Below are 15,386 nucleotides of genomic sequence, written 5' to 3' on the forward strand. Positions count from 1 at the left end.
GCAACTAGAGCCATAGTGGCGCAGTGGTTAGAATGCAGTAATGCAGGCTACTTCAGCTGTCTGCCAGCTGCCTGCAATTTGGCAGTTTGAATCTCACCAGGCTCAAGGTTGTCTCAGCCTTCCATCCGTCCGAGGTGGGTAAAATGAGGGCCCAGATTGTTGGGGACCATATGCTGATTGTGTAAACTGCTTAGAGAGGGCTGAAAAAGCACTGTTAAGTGGTATATACAGTTTAAGTGCTATTGCTATATGTACTATATACTATAGTGTATAATTATATTATAAATACATAATATACAGAAATATATACATGTATAACTTTGGGCCAACCACTCTATCTCAGGAAGAAGGCAAGGGGAAACCACTTCTGAAAATGTTGCTAAGAAAACTACATCGTGTATCTACATGCCCGAAGTCAAAATGACTTGAAGCACAAACAAACAACCTTCCTTAAAATTAATGGACTTCTTCCCAGGCAAGCATGTTTAGGATATAATGAATTTCCAAATAGGAAATGCAATGCAAATGCATTAGCTATATTGAGTGTCATGCAGTAGATTCCATTTCTTCCTATATTTAAAACCCTGAATTAACATTCAGAAATATGCAGGCACCATGCAAAAAGGCACTTTCTGCATGATGCACAAAAATCTTAAGTCTTGGGTGTCGCATAGCTCCGTTTGATTTCTGGCATTTCCTCTCTGACTGATTTATTTACCCAATGACCAGGGAACATTTCCATGACTGTGCTGCCTTCCCAGCACAAAGGTTTCTGTTTGCTGGTTTGCCAGTCCTTCAGTTGCCTAGATATCATAAACAGTAGTAGCCAAGCGGGTGGAAAAGATGTGTGGCTGTAGTTCTAGCACCACTGAGGCTACCTCATATTCTCTAGATCATTCAAATGATGTTTCTTCAACCAAAGTTTCCAAGAAAACACTCAAACGGTAAGTGAGAATCAAGGCCAATTTTTTGTCTTCCTCTCTGGGACCCTCACATGCTTTTTCCATTTGATTTGTATCTTCATTGTGTCTGTTTTTAAATGAGAGAAAAGGACCGCACTTTCAGAATGCGTGAATGGATTTTTTATGAGTTTCTAGTAACTTAGCCCAAAAGTACTTATTATCATAAAAGTAGGCATGGGTGACTTTGGGCCAGTCACTCTTTCTCTCTCTCTCTCAGACCAACCCACCTCACAGGGTTGTTGTGGAGAAAATAGGAGGGGGAAAGAATATTAGTATGTTCGCTGTCTTGAGTGATGTCTAAAGTAATAAACCTGAATAAAAATCAAAAAGAAAAGAAGTTGGAAGCTTCCTCCCCCTCAGGGGTTCAACTCCCTCTGCAGTAAAGAAATCCTATATTTAACTCATCAGACAGACTTCTGTTTGAACACACTCAACGAAGGAGAGCTCACCAACCACTTTAAATAGTTGGTCCTACTGCAAACCTGATCTCATTATTAAGAATTTTCCTCAACTAATTATACATTGTATTAATTTTTAAAGAAGAACCCTTCAGCTTTTAAAATAAATATCTTTTTTTTTCATATTTGTAATCCATTCTCGCTTTTGACATTTAAGCTGACCTAATATGTTTCGTCTTGTTGAACTGCATACAAGTGCAGACTAGAATCACACAGCTACTTGGCCATCGACCAGATCATTTTTATTCAATGTTAAAGAAGAGAAGTTGGAGGGAGGGGAATCTCAAGGAGACATGGAAGAGGAAGCATTTTGTTGGCTGCATTCACTCAAACTGGGTCTTGTCCAAAACACGTATCCTTCCTCTCACCTATGTAGCTAATATTTTGGTGTCTCCAAGGGATAAACTTCTATCTGATGATAATCCAATGGCATCAAGTAGAAGGGTTGGACTGAAATTTTCCACCTTCTTTTTTAGGGCTTTTAGGGGAGGAAAGAGTTTTCAATACAAAATTGAGATGTTAAACATAGAGGTTTAAGGCACCTAGTTTATCTTCTTTTTTCTTCTTTAAATCAAGAAATGAAAAACTTAATGACTGATAAATTTTAGAATATGAATTTAGGAGATCCAGAGGCTGCAAAAATGGGATTGTGGATGCTCAGTCCTGCCTTCAAACTATATTGCAGCTGTAGACAATGTACTGTATGATGTGACAATCAAAGAACATTTTTTCATTTTTTCACAGTAAGGAACAAATATAAACCAGAAAGCAAAAAGATAAGGGTGATGCACTTAAAAAGACTGAACCTTCACTTGGTCTTTGTCCTCTGGCATGGTTACAAGAAGGAACTAGAAGCCTTCTAATTGGATTTTGACAAATCTCAGTTTAGCTTTAAACCTGAATCCAAAACTATGGTTAAACCTAACTATGGTTAGTTTAAAAAAAACGTCTGTCATACTTTAGGAGGCATTTGTTTCATTCAACCAGAAGAATGTAAGTTTGCTTGCCTCACATAATTCCACGTTCCTTTGTAATCTGCCCCTCCTTATATTGAATTTGTGTCATATTTGGCACCAGCTACTATCTCCCATCGTGGTAAATATTACCTGGCTCTGTAAACCTATAGGGTCTTCAGGACAAAACTCTGCATCAGATACATGCTCTCAAGAGCCCATCACAGTCTTACTGCAATAGGAATAGCACTTAGACTTACATACAGTGCTCTACAGCCCTCTCTAAATGGTTTACAGAATCAGCATATTGCCCCCAACAATCTGGGTCCTCATTTTACCCATCTCGGAAGGATGGAAGGTTGAGTCAACCTTGAGCCTGGTGAGATTGAACTGCCAAATTGCAGGCAGCCGGCAGTCAGCAGTAGTGACCTGCAGTACTGCACTCTAATCACTGCACCATCATGGCTCATAAATGGAAGCCACCACGTAAGGCATCAGAGGGAGCAGCACTTTGATTTACAGCAAAAAGAAAGAAGAAAAATCAGGTAGCCAGAACACCTTTGATGTGCTCTTCAAAAGAGGCACTGAAATGGCAGGTCAATCAGACCTGTGGCTCAGGAGAAAGGAAAGTTGCTCTTTTCAGTGCTTAGTTCTTCCTAATTGTAGGATTAGCCCTAATGATAGGTGGCCTGGAACTGGATATCACACTAAGCCATGACATCTTAAGTAGAGGCAAAGGATTCCAAAATTCTCCCCGCTGTCCCGGAGAAGGAGAGCAGGCCCATTTTCACAAAGTGCTATTTATTGCAAAATTCCACAATACTCAGCAAAGCCCTACACAGAGATTTTCTCCACATGCGCAGAAAAATTGTGAAATTGTTGTCAGAAATAGGTTTGGATGAGATAAAAAAAAACCTCCTCAAGTAAATCATTCAGGCCTTAATCAGGGGAATCAAACTTGTAGCATCATGTTGTCGTCACCTGAAATATTGTGACTTTCCCTCCACTTTGCTAAACTGGGGGTGGGCATGGCCAGTGTGTGACGCATCTGGCCCACAGGCTGTGAGTTTGACCGCCCCCACCACCACCTTCACTGAAGCTGGAATGCTAGATAAAACACACAAATTACAAAAACACATACTTGCATTGTAAAGTAAACGGAAAACTTGCATTTTGCAATGAAATGCAATGGAATGAAATTACCTAAACTACTATTTTGTATTTGTTTATTATAATTTCTTCCCCACCAAAGACTCAAGGCACTTTTTTTTTATTTATGAGAAATTTTGAAAACCTACTGTCATTAATATGATGTTCATGCCTCATGAAAGAAAGTAATTAAAAAAACAATTTGTAACGTTTAATGGTGAGATATATGAATCAAGTTCTCTCTGTTTAATTTCCAGCATTCCAATTTCCAAGCAGATGGCTTCCATAAAGGGTAAGGTGATCTATGCTATTTTTCTCCTCTATCCATCTCTGGTTAGGTGACAGTATTAAACCTAGCAATTAAACCTAGCAATAGGTCACCCACGATGCAAAGCATACATCGTTGCTCTTCCAGAATGAAATGTTCCATCAATGCTTGTGGGGATTTTATTTCTTCCTACAAACTTTTTCCTATATAATGCTGAGCAATGCAGTCAGTACTGAAAACAGCTTTTCCTGAAGTCCACGGCAGGAGTGCAATTAGCTTACTATAACAACTTCATTGCCAAACCGTATGCCACTGCTATTAGTCTTGTCTTCCCATGGTACTTCCTCTCTTGGACTTTCTCCCATGTCTGTTGCTTCCTCAGCAGTTCACTTTTGGGTGCCACCATACTGATGTACTCCTGGATGCTTTGGGTTTCATCCCGAAGAATGGCTTCAACACTCACCAGACCCCCAGCTGCTCTCTTTCTATGTGTTGTATATTTTCTGGATATTGGGGTAGAAACCTCTGTATATTGTGAGGAGCTTCTGGTTCTTTACATCAGTAGTTTCCAAATCCTGCTCTGGTCAGCTCACTATAATGGCAGAGTATCTGACGATTGGCAGGGCATATATGTTGATAGCCTGGATCTTATTCTTCCCATTGAGCTCACTTTTATCCTTTGGCGATATTTGGATGTTGCTGTCTTCCTTTCCTCCTCATTGGAATTCCCATGTGGCTCTGGGATGCCAAGGTACATGTAACTGGTCTGTAGATCTGCTATGTGGCCTTCTGGCGCTCCATCATATCAGTTGTAACTACCTTCCCTCTGTTGACTACCATCTGGTCCGACTTTGACAGTCTGAATGACATCCCAACATTCTCACTGTAGATCAACAAGTCAATGTCTCACTCTTAACATACAGATTGATGTCATCCATGTAGAGGTGGTGACTATGGTAGTTCCATTCTTGAACTTATATCCATATCCAGTTCTTGTAATTATCTGACTGTGGGGTTAAAGGGTATGAAAAACAACATTAGGAACTGTGCAGTACCTTGGTATATGCTGCACTTGATGGCCACTTGAGTGAATTGCCTTGCGTTGACTTCCAGTGCTGTCTTCCACAATCCCATAGAGTTCTTGAGGAAGATCCTTAGTGTCCTGTTGATTTTATAAAGTGCCAGGCATTCACCATTCCATGTTTGTAGTATTGAGTCATAGGCTTTCCTGTAGTCAATTCAGACTGTGCTCAGATTGGTTTGTCTTAGAGTCTTAGACGGTTCTATCGATGTACTATGGGTGTTTTGGGCCTCTTGCATTATTTCCAATGCCCTTCAGAATTGTGCTCAAGAAGTGGCCCATATGATCCTGCAGCTTGGCAGCTGTGATGCCTGACTGGACTTTCCATGTTGTGGGGAGGTAGTAGTTGGACAGTGCTGTTCCTTGTGGGAATCTTTCATGATCAACATGAAATCATTTCCTTATGTTAGCCAGTTTGGGTGGGAATCTGCTACTACCAGCTGGTTCAAACATGCTACAAGGCTGCCCGGCTGCTGGTTCTTTAGCCAGTAGATGTGGATCGTGCCTGGATCTGGTGTTGTCCAGCTCTTCATGTTCCACTTTTGGATGTCTGCTACTGTGATGGTGATTGGTTCTGGTTTTGAAGATTGCTATGGTCTGCTCTCAGGTGTTGCAGTCACTTTGCACTGGTATTATGTGTCTTCTCTTTCTCCCATAAGTTCTTCAAGTACTCTTCAGTTTCTGCTCTTAGTGGGTCTGCTGTTACTCTATTATTGCACTGCAATTGGAAGTACACCTTGGATGGTTGCTTGGAGAACAGGACATTTACCTTCTTGGCCTCTGTATCTCCTTAGCTTGGTACCCAGTGCTGTGAGCCTTTATTTAGCCATCTTTAGGGCTTCAGGTTGAGTCAGACACTTGCATTTTTTTTCAGTAGCCAGGTCTTAACTGTAATCTTTACACCAGTGGTGGTATTCTACCGGTTTGGCCAGGTTCTGCCGAGCCGCTAGCGCCGATGAGCAGCGGAGACCGAACTGGTTCTCTCTGTCATTCTGCTGTTGGGCCCACCCACTAACCCAAGCTCCCATACTCACCTTTATCCTCTGGTTTTGAAGTGCAGATGCTTTGTGTGGCATAGTAGAGTGCTGCACGGCAGCTGCTGAAACCACAGGGAGAGTGCAGGCTTGCAGGAGGTGAGTTGGAATGCCTCTGTGACTGTGTGAATGCCTCTGCGCCTGTGCCAAGTGTGCATTTTGGTATGCACACACATGCAAATGTGTGCACACATGCAAAGCGTTCCCCCCAAGCCATGGCCACCGAACCGGTGGTAAAACTTTTTGAATCCCACCACTGCTTTACACCCTTCTGTAATAGCAATAGCACTTAGACTTATATACCACTTCACAGAGTGCTTTTACAGCATTCTCTAAGCAGTTTACAGAGTCGGCATATTGCCCCCAACAATCTGGATCCTCAGTGGAATTAACTCAGATCTGGGTCCTGAGTTAATTCTACTAACTCACTAACTTCTCTCCAAATTGCCCTGATCTTAGCATCTAACCTCATCTTCCAAGTTGGAGAATATCCTACTTATACATGAAATAGAAGGAGGGATATTGTATGTGTAAGATTTACCACTATAATTTGCAAGTGTCAGTGAGCGATATTCATCAATAATGAGACAATTATTATTTGTAGCCCTCAATGTCTTCTCCCAGAGTTTAGAAATGTTAATTAAACTAAACAATTATTGTGTCATGAAATTACAAGATATCAGACAAGTCAATGTTGATGGTCCCTCAGACCTGGAATCTGTTCTGTTTTAGCTTCTTCCTCCCTGTCACTGTATCAGTGTTGTATTCACTCCTGAAGACTTTTGTTGCATCACCTTCCATATATTTTTTGTTTCTCCTCCTTCCTTCTCAGGTCTAAGAAAAAGCTCTGATCTAGAAAAAGCTATGGCTACAGCAGCCTTGGTTTATGACAATGCGGCAGATGCTGAGGGCAAACTCAGCAAATGTGAAGCGAAGAAGCTGCTCCTAATTCAGTTTATGCATTTTATCAAGGTAAGACTAGACCACTTATTCCATTACAATAGCTAACAATGATGCCTGGCAGGGATAATTCTCTGAAATTTCATAGAACTTTCAGACATAGAGAGTTCCTGTATAAAATATCCTTTTAAGCAGTGGCCCCCAACCTTTTTTGTGCCACGGCCCAGTACCAGCATCACAAAATGATCCGCGGCCCGGTACCGGCATCAGCACGCAGGACAAGGCAAGGCGAGCCGAGCGACCGGCCAGCCAGCCGTCCCCCGCTTCTCCCCGCCACCTTCAACTCCTCCTTTGTACCTTTTTTGTGCTTTTTTGTGCTTTCTTAATCTCTTCCGCCATTGGGACGGCTCTTCGTTCGAAGCCGCCTCCCCACCTTCGATGAAACTAAGGGACGAGGATTCCTTCAGGACCCAAACGCCGCTTTCCAACCGGAAAAACTCACCCGGAAGCACTTTCTCGTCGAAACAAGATGGTGGCGCCCAGCAATCCAGCAGCCCGGTAGAAAATGATCCACGGACCGGTACTGGTCCGGGGCCTGGTGGTTGGGGACCCCTGCTTTTAAGCATCACAGAATATGAGAAAGATTTCATACATACCTGCAAGTTCAATGAGGATGTGGGAATATTCAGGACAGAGAAAGTGAACTGAGTGCAGCGAAGGAGATGATTATCTGTCTTAACCACAAGCCAACAACCCCTCTTTCTTTTCATTCCTCAAAAAGAGGGGATCTTCTTTAGAAATTGATGCTGAAGAGCAACTGTCCCAGTCAAGAGAAGGACTCGCATTTAGCCAAGCAGCTTTTGGCTCATATTGTCTACAAACAAATAAGAACATCTAAAAATAATTAGGTGTCCTCTTTTCTTCAAATCAGGAATTTTCAATTTGAAAGCTAACAACGACTTTAAGCCATAGTTTGATTTAAGATTGTTGCTTTTTCTGAACCTGGGAGTTCTGATGAAGTAATGTTTAGAGATTTCATTATGGCATGGAAAGGTTTTCTCTGAGTGTGCAATTGTTTACTTTTATCTTGTTTAGTGAACTATCAGGAAATAAGTCCAATCTCTCCAACCAGAATCTTGATTTTGTAGCCATCCTTAAAAACACATTTTGTGGGTCAATTCCTTTCATTAATAAGAATGATGAAAGTCATGTCCATATTTTGCTATTAAAAAACCTATTCACTTTCCTTCACAGGGTCAAGAAACCAAACCAAAGTACCTGGAAATGATGTCTGCTCTTGATGAGAACAAGAATGACAAAATTGATTTTGAGGATTTTATGGTTCACGTGGTTAGCCTCACCTTGATGTCTGATCTGCGGCAAGAGGTTCAAAATGTGCGGAAAACTAAATGATTAAGAATGTCAAATAAAAAAAACTGGATTGGGAGAGGGGGAGGTTGGATTTTTAAAGTAAGTGCTTCAGAGAACATTACTATTCCAGATAGAATTATTTGTGACATTATTAATATCTATCAATATAATCAATATTATAGACCAAGGAGCTCTTTGGGCAACAAATGTACAAAAATAGATTAGTCGTCCATTTGGTGATTTTACACAAGAACACACTTCTGTGGAATATTGCGCTAGGTGAAGTGTGATTATTAAATGAAATGGTAACGAACAAATCTATCAGCAAAATTCAGACAGTGGTGTAGGTACATTCATAATGTAATAGTGTACAATAACAACCATGGGGAGAATAATTTCCTGCCCCAATTCCAGATATCTCATAAAAATAAATGTTTTTATCCACACCCAGTGACTGGTAGAAACATATATTTCTACTTATACAAGGAATGACTGTGGAGAAGATAACTGATGATGTACATCAGGGGTGTCAAACTCAAGGCCCATGGGTCAGATCTGGCCCGCGGGGCTGACCTGCAAACAGCAAAGGGGCTGATCTGCAAACTGCCTCTGCCAGGGAATGGAGTCCTTCCGAGCTCCATTTTCCCTGGCAGAAGGTTGCAGAAGACCATTACAGCCCAAAATGGAGCTCAGAAGCCCATTTTCATTGGCAGAGGACTTGGGCCACCACAGGCGCCCCCAACATGAGTGACATCAAGCTGGTCACACCCGCCCTGGCCATGCCCACCCTGGTCTCCCGACATCAAACACAACCCTGATGTGGCCCTCAATGAAATCGAGTTTGACACCCCTGATGCACATAATTATTTTGCTTTAAATATCATTTGTTTACACAGAGATACAATAGCTGATCTCCATCCTCCGATGAGAATTCAAACCAAGAATTTCAACTCCGTAAGGCCTAAATTCATGCTAGCGGAGTATAATTGTTCATAGCTATTCTGAATGAACCTCACATTGGCTTGTTAAGGAATTTTACCTACAGTAATTTTACCTAACTTTAGGAAACTTTCAGGATTGGGAGGCTGACATTCAATACTATTTATATAGGTCTAAATTTAAAGGAAGGTTATACGAGTTATTCCTAGTGGCTTTGATTTGCTTGTCAGGAGGTTGCAAAAAATGATCACATGACCTTGGGACACAGCAACGGTCATAAGTATGAGTCAGTTGCAAGGCTTCTTCTTTTGGCTTGTTTCTTTCCATCCTGTCCTCTACGCCACCAAACCTGAGGCAAGACTTTCATCCTATTTCCCACTGGCCTCGTGGTGATCTTATATGTGGTACCATCCACATATTGGTGAGCTCTGAACTGAGGGGGCATAGCAGGTTCAAGTAGATCTTAAAGAGCAGGTATGAAGCTAAAAAAAGTGTTTTGCAATTGCCATATTTTAAAAGAAAAATACTTTTAATACTTAGTTGCAAAAAAAAAATGTTCCTAACATTTGTGAAGGTAACAGTGCTTCCAACCCCTTCATTTTCTCTCTCTTGCTTGAGAAGAAGGGGCGGATGGGTGGTCCTTTAGCCTTGGAACACATTTATTTTCTTTGAGAAAGAAGAAAGACGAATGGAAGAAAATTAGCCAGTTCCCCGGTGACCTTTGGTGCTAATGAAGGAGGAAAATAGATACGTTTAAGGGAAAGATTTAGCTCATTGACATGAGAGTCATTGTGCTGCAGCAACCTGTCGTTCTCATTTATGCTTCACATCAGGAGTCTAATAGCCACCTCTTCCTGGAGTGAAAAATGTGTTGATCCAAGGCACGGCCTTTCATATTTACCCCAACCCTGTCTGGATAATGGACACCACCACACATACCTTTGCATCTAGCTATTCTTTCCCCCAGACTATCCATTGAAGGCCACTGACTCGCAACCATCAGATGATCCAAGTCCCTGAGCGATCAGGAAAAAAAAATGGAAACTATAATCATTATGAGAGCACACTCTCAGCATTGCTTTATTGTCATAGGGGGACAAAATAGACTGTAACGGTACACAAAACATCCCACCTCCAAAACATCTGTTCCAAACAGAATGGAACTTTCAACATTTTGCCTACCTGTAGGAGAGATGATTGCATGGATGATGGTAGTGTAAGGGCAGGTTTTAACCTCAACCTCCTGCCTTCCTTACTATCAGATCCCAATGACTGACTGGCTTTTCATACAAATTGAGAAATAATTATGTGTCTGTCCATGTACAATCTTTAGCTCAGCAGCTATGAAGTTTCTTAATCAGGAAAAAGGCAGACCATGATGGCAAAACTATTTTAATTAAAGAGAAAAATTTGTCCAATTTTGTTTCTGCTTCTGCTTTTAACAGAAAAAAAAATGCAAATTCGATTTTAGGTTTTGGTTACTGGGTTAACTTTGTTGTTAAAGAAATGGCTTGTATCTATTAGAAATGTAAAGAAAAGTTGAAGTGCAATTGCAGATTGTATTCTGCATTTTGTCCCCGCTTTTTCTTTTTATCTTGCATTGCTCTCCCCTTTCCTTCCTGTTTTTTATTTCCATTTGGACTTTATACCACAATAAACGCTCATAAAAAATGTAAAGAAAGAGGCAGACTGTATGATAGCTGGAAGCAGCAAAGGGTCCCCAGACTGTTGCCAAGATGCCTGTTTGCTGTCGACTTCATTTATCTGATAATACAAACTGAAGATTTATTTAATGATGCAAATTAAATAAAAACAAAACAAAACCTGGCATGGTCTGGCATTATATGAAGTTGTGGGAATGTTTTTGAGCTCTGCAAAGAGTTCCAGTGATTCCACCTCTGGCAATGGTTACTAGCCATGGGGTGTCCCAAAGGTGCTTTTTCAGGAGGCAACTGGACTTTTCTTTTCTTTTGAAGACATTTCGCTTCTCATCCAAGAAGCTTCTTCAGATCTGACAGGATAGTGGGGAACGGAAGGATTTATATTCCTTGCAGACAGCTGGTCATTTGCATCCTTTTAGAGGGTCCTTGAAGCACTTGGAGGTTTATCAGTGTTCTCAGGGTCACCTGAGCAGTCCTGGTTCCTGTAGTCTGCAATGTTTTTCCTCTGGAAACCCATTCCTACTCCCACACCATTCAAAGAGTATTCATCTCAAATTGTATAGCTAAAAGTCTGTAGAGGTTTTCAGTCATTCCAGGTCATGGTTGTCCCAAAGGTGCTTTTTCAGGAGGCAACTGGACTTTCTGGACACCTTCAAAAGAAAAGAAAAAAAGGAAAGTCAAGTTTCCTCCTGAAATAGCATCTTTGGGACAACCATGACCTGGGATGACTGAGAACCTCTCCAGACTTTTAGTCATAGGGAGAATGCAACCATCTCATGCTCTGAAAAGTCCAGATGTTCTGCCTGTAGGTTGCCTACTCTTGGATTATGGGTAGCATCAGAAGATAAAACAACTGGTCAAAGTGTGCAGTCTCAAATAAGATTGGTTCATCTCTACCTGCTATCTCATGGCTGAAATGTACAGAATCAGAATAAGTTGGCTTCCTTTGTTCCACGTGTGGATGACAAGGATTTCTGCCACAAAACAACTGCAAGTTCAGGCATGTACTTAAATGTTTGCTTTTTGCTTGAGGTTCCACCCCCCCCCCGCCCCCGCACAGACCCTGAAGTTGTCTCAGAAGCAGGTGACATGAAAGGAGGAGAAGCTGGCCACCTGCCATCCTCAATCTCAATCCATCATGAACAAATGTCAGAGTAAACAATCTGCATTGCAAAACCTTGCCTTTAGAGCTACATGTTTGCAGCACAGCTTCTCCAGGCAATTAGCAAAGGATGTCACAGAGCTTGCAAGGAGTCTGGCAAGAAGAGCAAGCAGCAACTGTCCAGAGCCATTTATCCGTGCCATTTAATTCATTTAAAAAAAAAAAAAAAATTCCTTAAAACAAGAGAGCAAAGAGGCAAGGATGATTGCAGAGTAGCACCTAGAACGGCGCTCAGGCAAAAACAGAGATCCTGCAAACTGAGCCTTTCACTTTTAGAAGAACATTTTGCTACTTTTGCAAAGTCAGGACTGGCAAAGAATATTCTTGCTGCTCCATCGGTCAAAGAATGAGAAGTTTCTGCGTCCAGTTTATGTGTCTGCAGGTGCTTTGTACCTCCCCAAAGGTCCAAAGGTTGTTTGTGGGATTTATATCCTGCACTAAACAAATCAATATCAGTGCTTTCCATCTAGAAGTTTAGAGCATTCAGGCCTGTCACCACCAGTTAAAGATGTCCATGAGGGACATAATATGCTGCGGATCAGGATAGGGCAATGCTGTCTGCAGCTTCTTCCCCTTCATACACAAGCATCATGGGTTCGGTTACATGATAACCTTCAACAAAATCTCAGAAGCTCCAGGGCTCATCCAGCCAAACCAAAATATGCAAGATCAGCACATTGTTTGAAAGGATATTAACGTCTCTATTTTTCAGCAATTTCAGATGTTTGGACATTAATGGAAATTTCATGGCTATTTATACACTTCTTGACAGCTCCGGAATATCTGTATACTACTAAAACTCTCTTTAACCTTGAAATGAGGAAAATGATGCATCACGGGCAACAGTTTTTTGAACCAAGGTACCTTAAATAGGCTAATTTGCAGGATGTGTACAAAATCTGCAACCCATGACTTCTGAGGGAATGAAATTTGAGAAAGTTGTGTCTGCTTCAGGGTTACTACATTGTTAGACTGCTGCTATGGTTGTGTATCTTTGTATTCAATGTTCTGTGACAGTTTCCCAGCCAGTCTCGCAATCCCTTGTTCCATCCTCCATCTAGGAATAGCCCCTTAACCTACAGAAAGGGGAGAGGAGAGAAGAAGAGATTTCTGATGCTCCCTGCTAACTTCCCATAAGGAAAGCCACTCACCCACCCACTGCTTTTTTGCCCACCCATGGTAATTCTGTTTCTCTGTTTAGGTAAGGAAATATATCTGAAACAATGATCCAATGGAACATAGGTTGTCTCTCATGAATCCCAAGAGAGAAGCTTTATTCATCATGGAAATAGTGCCCATTTTTCCAACTGTGCAAAATCTGACCTAGCAGCATTTGGAATTTTACTGAGCTGTGTGCATAGAAGCACCATGCAGGATTGAATCTGCATACATAATTGTGCAGAACAAGGAAAAACAAATGAGAAGACATAATAAGTCTACAAAGAGCCATCTACAAAGCATGCAGATTTTCCCCCCCTAAGGCTAATTAGCTTCATGCATAGCAGTGAGATGATGTAGAGTTTCCAGAACAGGTGGGTTGAAGAAGCTCCCAACAGAATTTTAAAAATAAATGTGTCATAAAGGTAGGCGAAAGACTGCCTAGCGATGCCATTGATAGATGTTTATCCAAAAGGGCTATTCAAAAGATTGTTAGAATGGACAAGCATATTTTCTTACATACAGATAGGCCTCATTTAGCTAATACCTCATCAATGACTGTTTGCAGTTACGAGGGTGATGAAAAAAATAATTTTGTGACCAATCCTTGCATTTACACTCTTTTCAGGATGTAAGCAAAAGAAAGTTGAAGTAAGTTTGTAAGCACGGTCATCCCAAATCACAACTAGTAAAAAAATGACAAGAAAGAAACACACTGCGTATGTGGAAAAAAAAACTTATAATAGAAATAAGTCAATCAGCATCCAAAATGTGCAACAGCGATGAATGCTTTAGTTATAAATGCAAAAAAAGTTCTCTTCACTATAGGTGGCAAACTGATCTTTCTAATCAAATTAACAGATTGTAGTCCAAATATTAAAGACAGCAACATAACTATACATAGCAAAGGAATATACAAAATGCAAAACACAACACAATTTTTATACAACATCCAAGAGAATCATCACACATTTTTACATCAACTGGAAAAAAATTACTAATTCGCAATCATTCAAAAATATCAGATTAGAGTCTTTCCCAATGATTCTTGGAGGTGCCAGGAATTGGATCTGGAAAAGGTACTGACAACCTCCTGATTGTCTTCGGATTCTTTGAACAAAAACTCCTTTCAACCCAACCAAATAGCAAGTGGAAGCTGTAGTTCACAAAATATGGAGGACGCTAATTTTGGTGATTCCCCAATCTTGAATCTTTCGTGTGCAAGGTGCCTCTAATTATAGTACATTCCCAAAGAAGAAACACATTTTTAAAAAAGAACTGTTAAAACATGCTGCCTGGGGAATTCTGGGAACTGAAGTCTGCCCATCTTAAAAGTTACCAAGGTTGAGAAACACTGGTTTAAAGATCTATTTTTTTTTATCATACCACAGAGGGCAGTGATATAACCTGGTAGGCCCCACAAAAGAGAATATAGGACCATAGGAAAATGATGGACAAGTCCTTGTTTTTTATAATCCCCCTCTGTGTCTTAAACAGGGCTAAGAAGTAGAGCCTGATACTGATCCAAGCACACTATAAATGGAAGAGGAGAGGGACCCAAAAATGTAAGACACTGTTGGAAGAAATATCCATGTGGTTCAGTTCCAAGCCAGGAGAAAGACACTGGAAACATGGAGGCTGATTGGAAAGAGGGTTTAATGGTGAACAGAACCACCAAGCACATGGTCCTGGTGCAGCTGACCACATGGAGTTGAGAGTGGGGGGGCATTTATACTTTCTCTTGGGCTATGAACTTGAGCTTCCTGTTCCTGTGCAAGGACATGCATTCTATTGGCTGTTGTCAGACTCCCATGGGGTCATGTGGGGTCATGTTTGTCTGAGCTCCCAGGTTTGGTTGAAGCTTGGAGGGTGATGAGATAATGAAGAAGCTTGTGTTGGGCAATTCCTATTGTGTCTTAATGGCTTTGTGCTGGTTTGGATCTTCAGTGAGGGCTAATCCCATCACTCTGAGGCTGAAGGTCTTTTGTCTTGTAGATAGGATGTCCCAGTCTTTCTTAATGGGTACCAAATATCTTCTGGGGGCGGGGAGCTGCTTTCTGTCTTTAAAAACATGTTTCTGTTTTAGGGAAATATAGTATTCTGCCTTTTTAAATATTTCTCAAAATATTTCATTCTTCTAGGAGGGGTGACTTTCCTCAACACCAGTGGCTGTGATTTGATTGTGCAACAAATAAGCAATCCAATATAGACAAACAGTATCCCCAAAACATGTTTCACAGAACCATCCTTTATTCTTTCTTTTTTTTTTAAGAGTAGAATTCTTTTATTG

General features: G+C 41.0%; 1 protein-coding gene across 1 annotated transcript; it reads left to right on the forward strand.

Moving 5' to 3' along the window:
• Nucleotides 1-787: 787 nt before the first annotated feature.
• On the forward strand, nt 788-10,524 carry SNTN (sentan, cilia apical structure protein). Its single transcript, XM_026676646.2, has 4 exons — nt 788-944; nt 3,780-3,814; nt 6,738-6,877; nt 8,060-10,524. The coding sequence occupies exons 1-4, from the start codon at nt 844-846 to the stop codon at nt 8,216-8,218; spliced, it is 435 nt and encodes a 144-aa protein (XP_026532431.1). The 5' UTR covers nt 788-843; the 3' UTR covers nt 8,219-10,524.
• The last annotated feature ends 4,862 nt before the right edge of the window (nt 10,525-15,386 follow it).

This window comes from Notechis scutatus, chromosome 2 (genome assembly GCF_049901735.1).
Source record: "Notechis scutatus isolate UNSWTSFEM ecotype Mainland chromosome 2, rNotScu1.2, whole genome shotgun sequence".
In the NCBI taxonomy this organism is placed as follows: Eukaryota; Metazoa; Chordata; class Lepidosauria; order Squamata; family Elapidae; genus Notechis; species Notechis scutatus.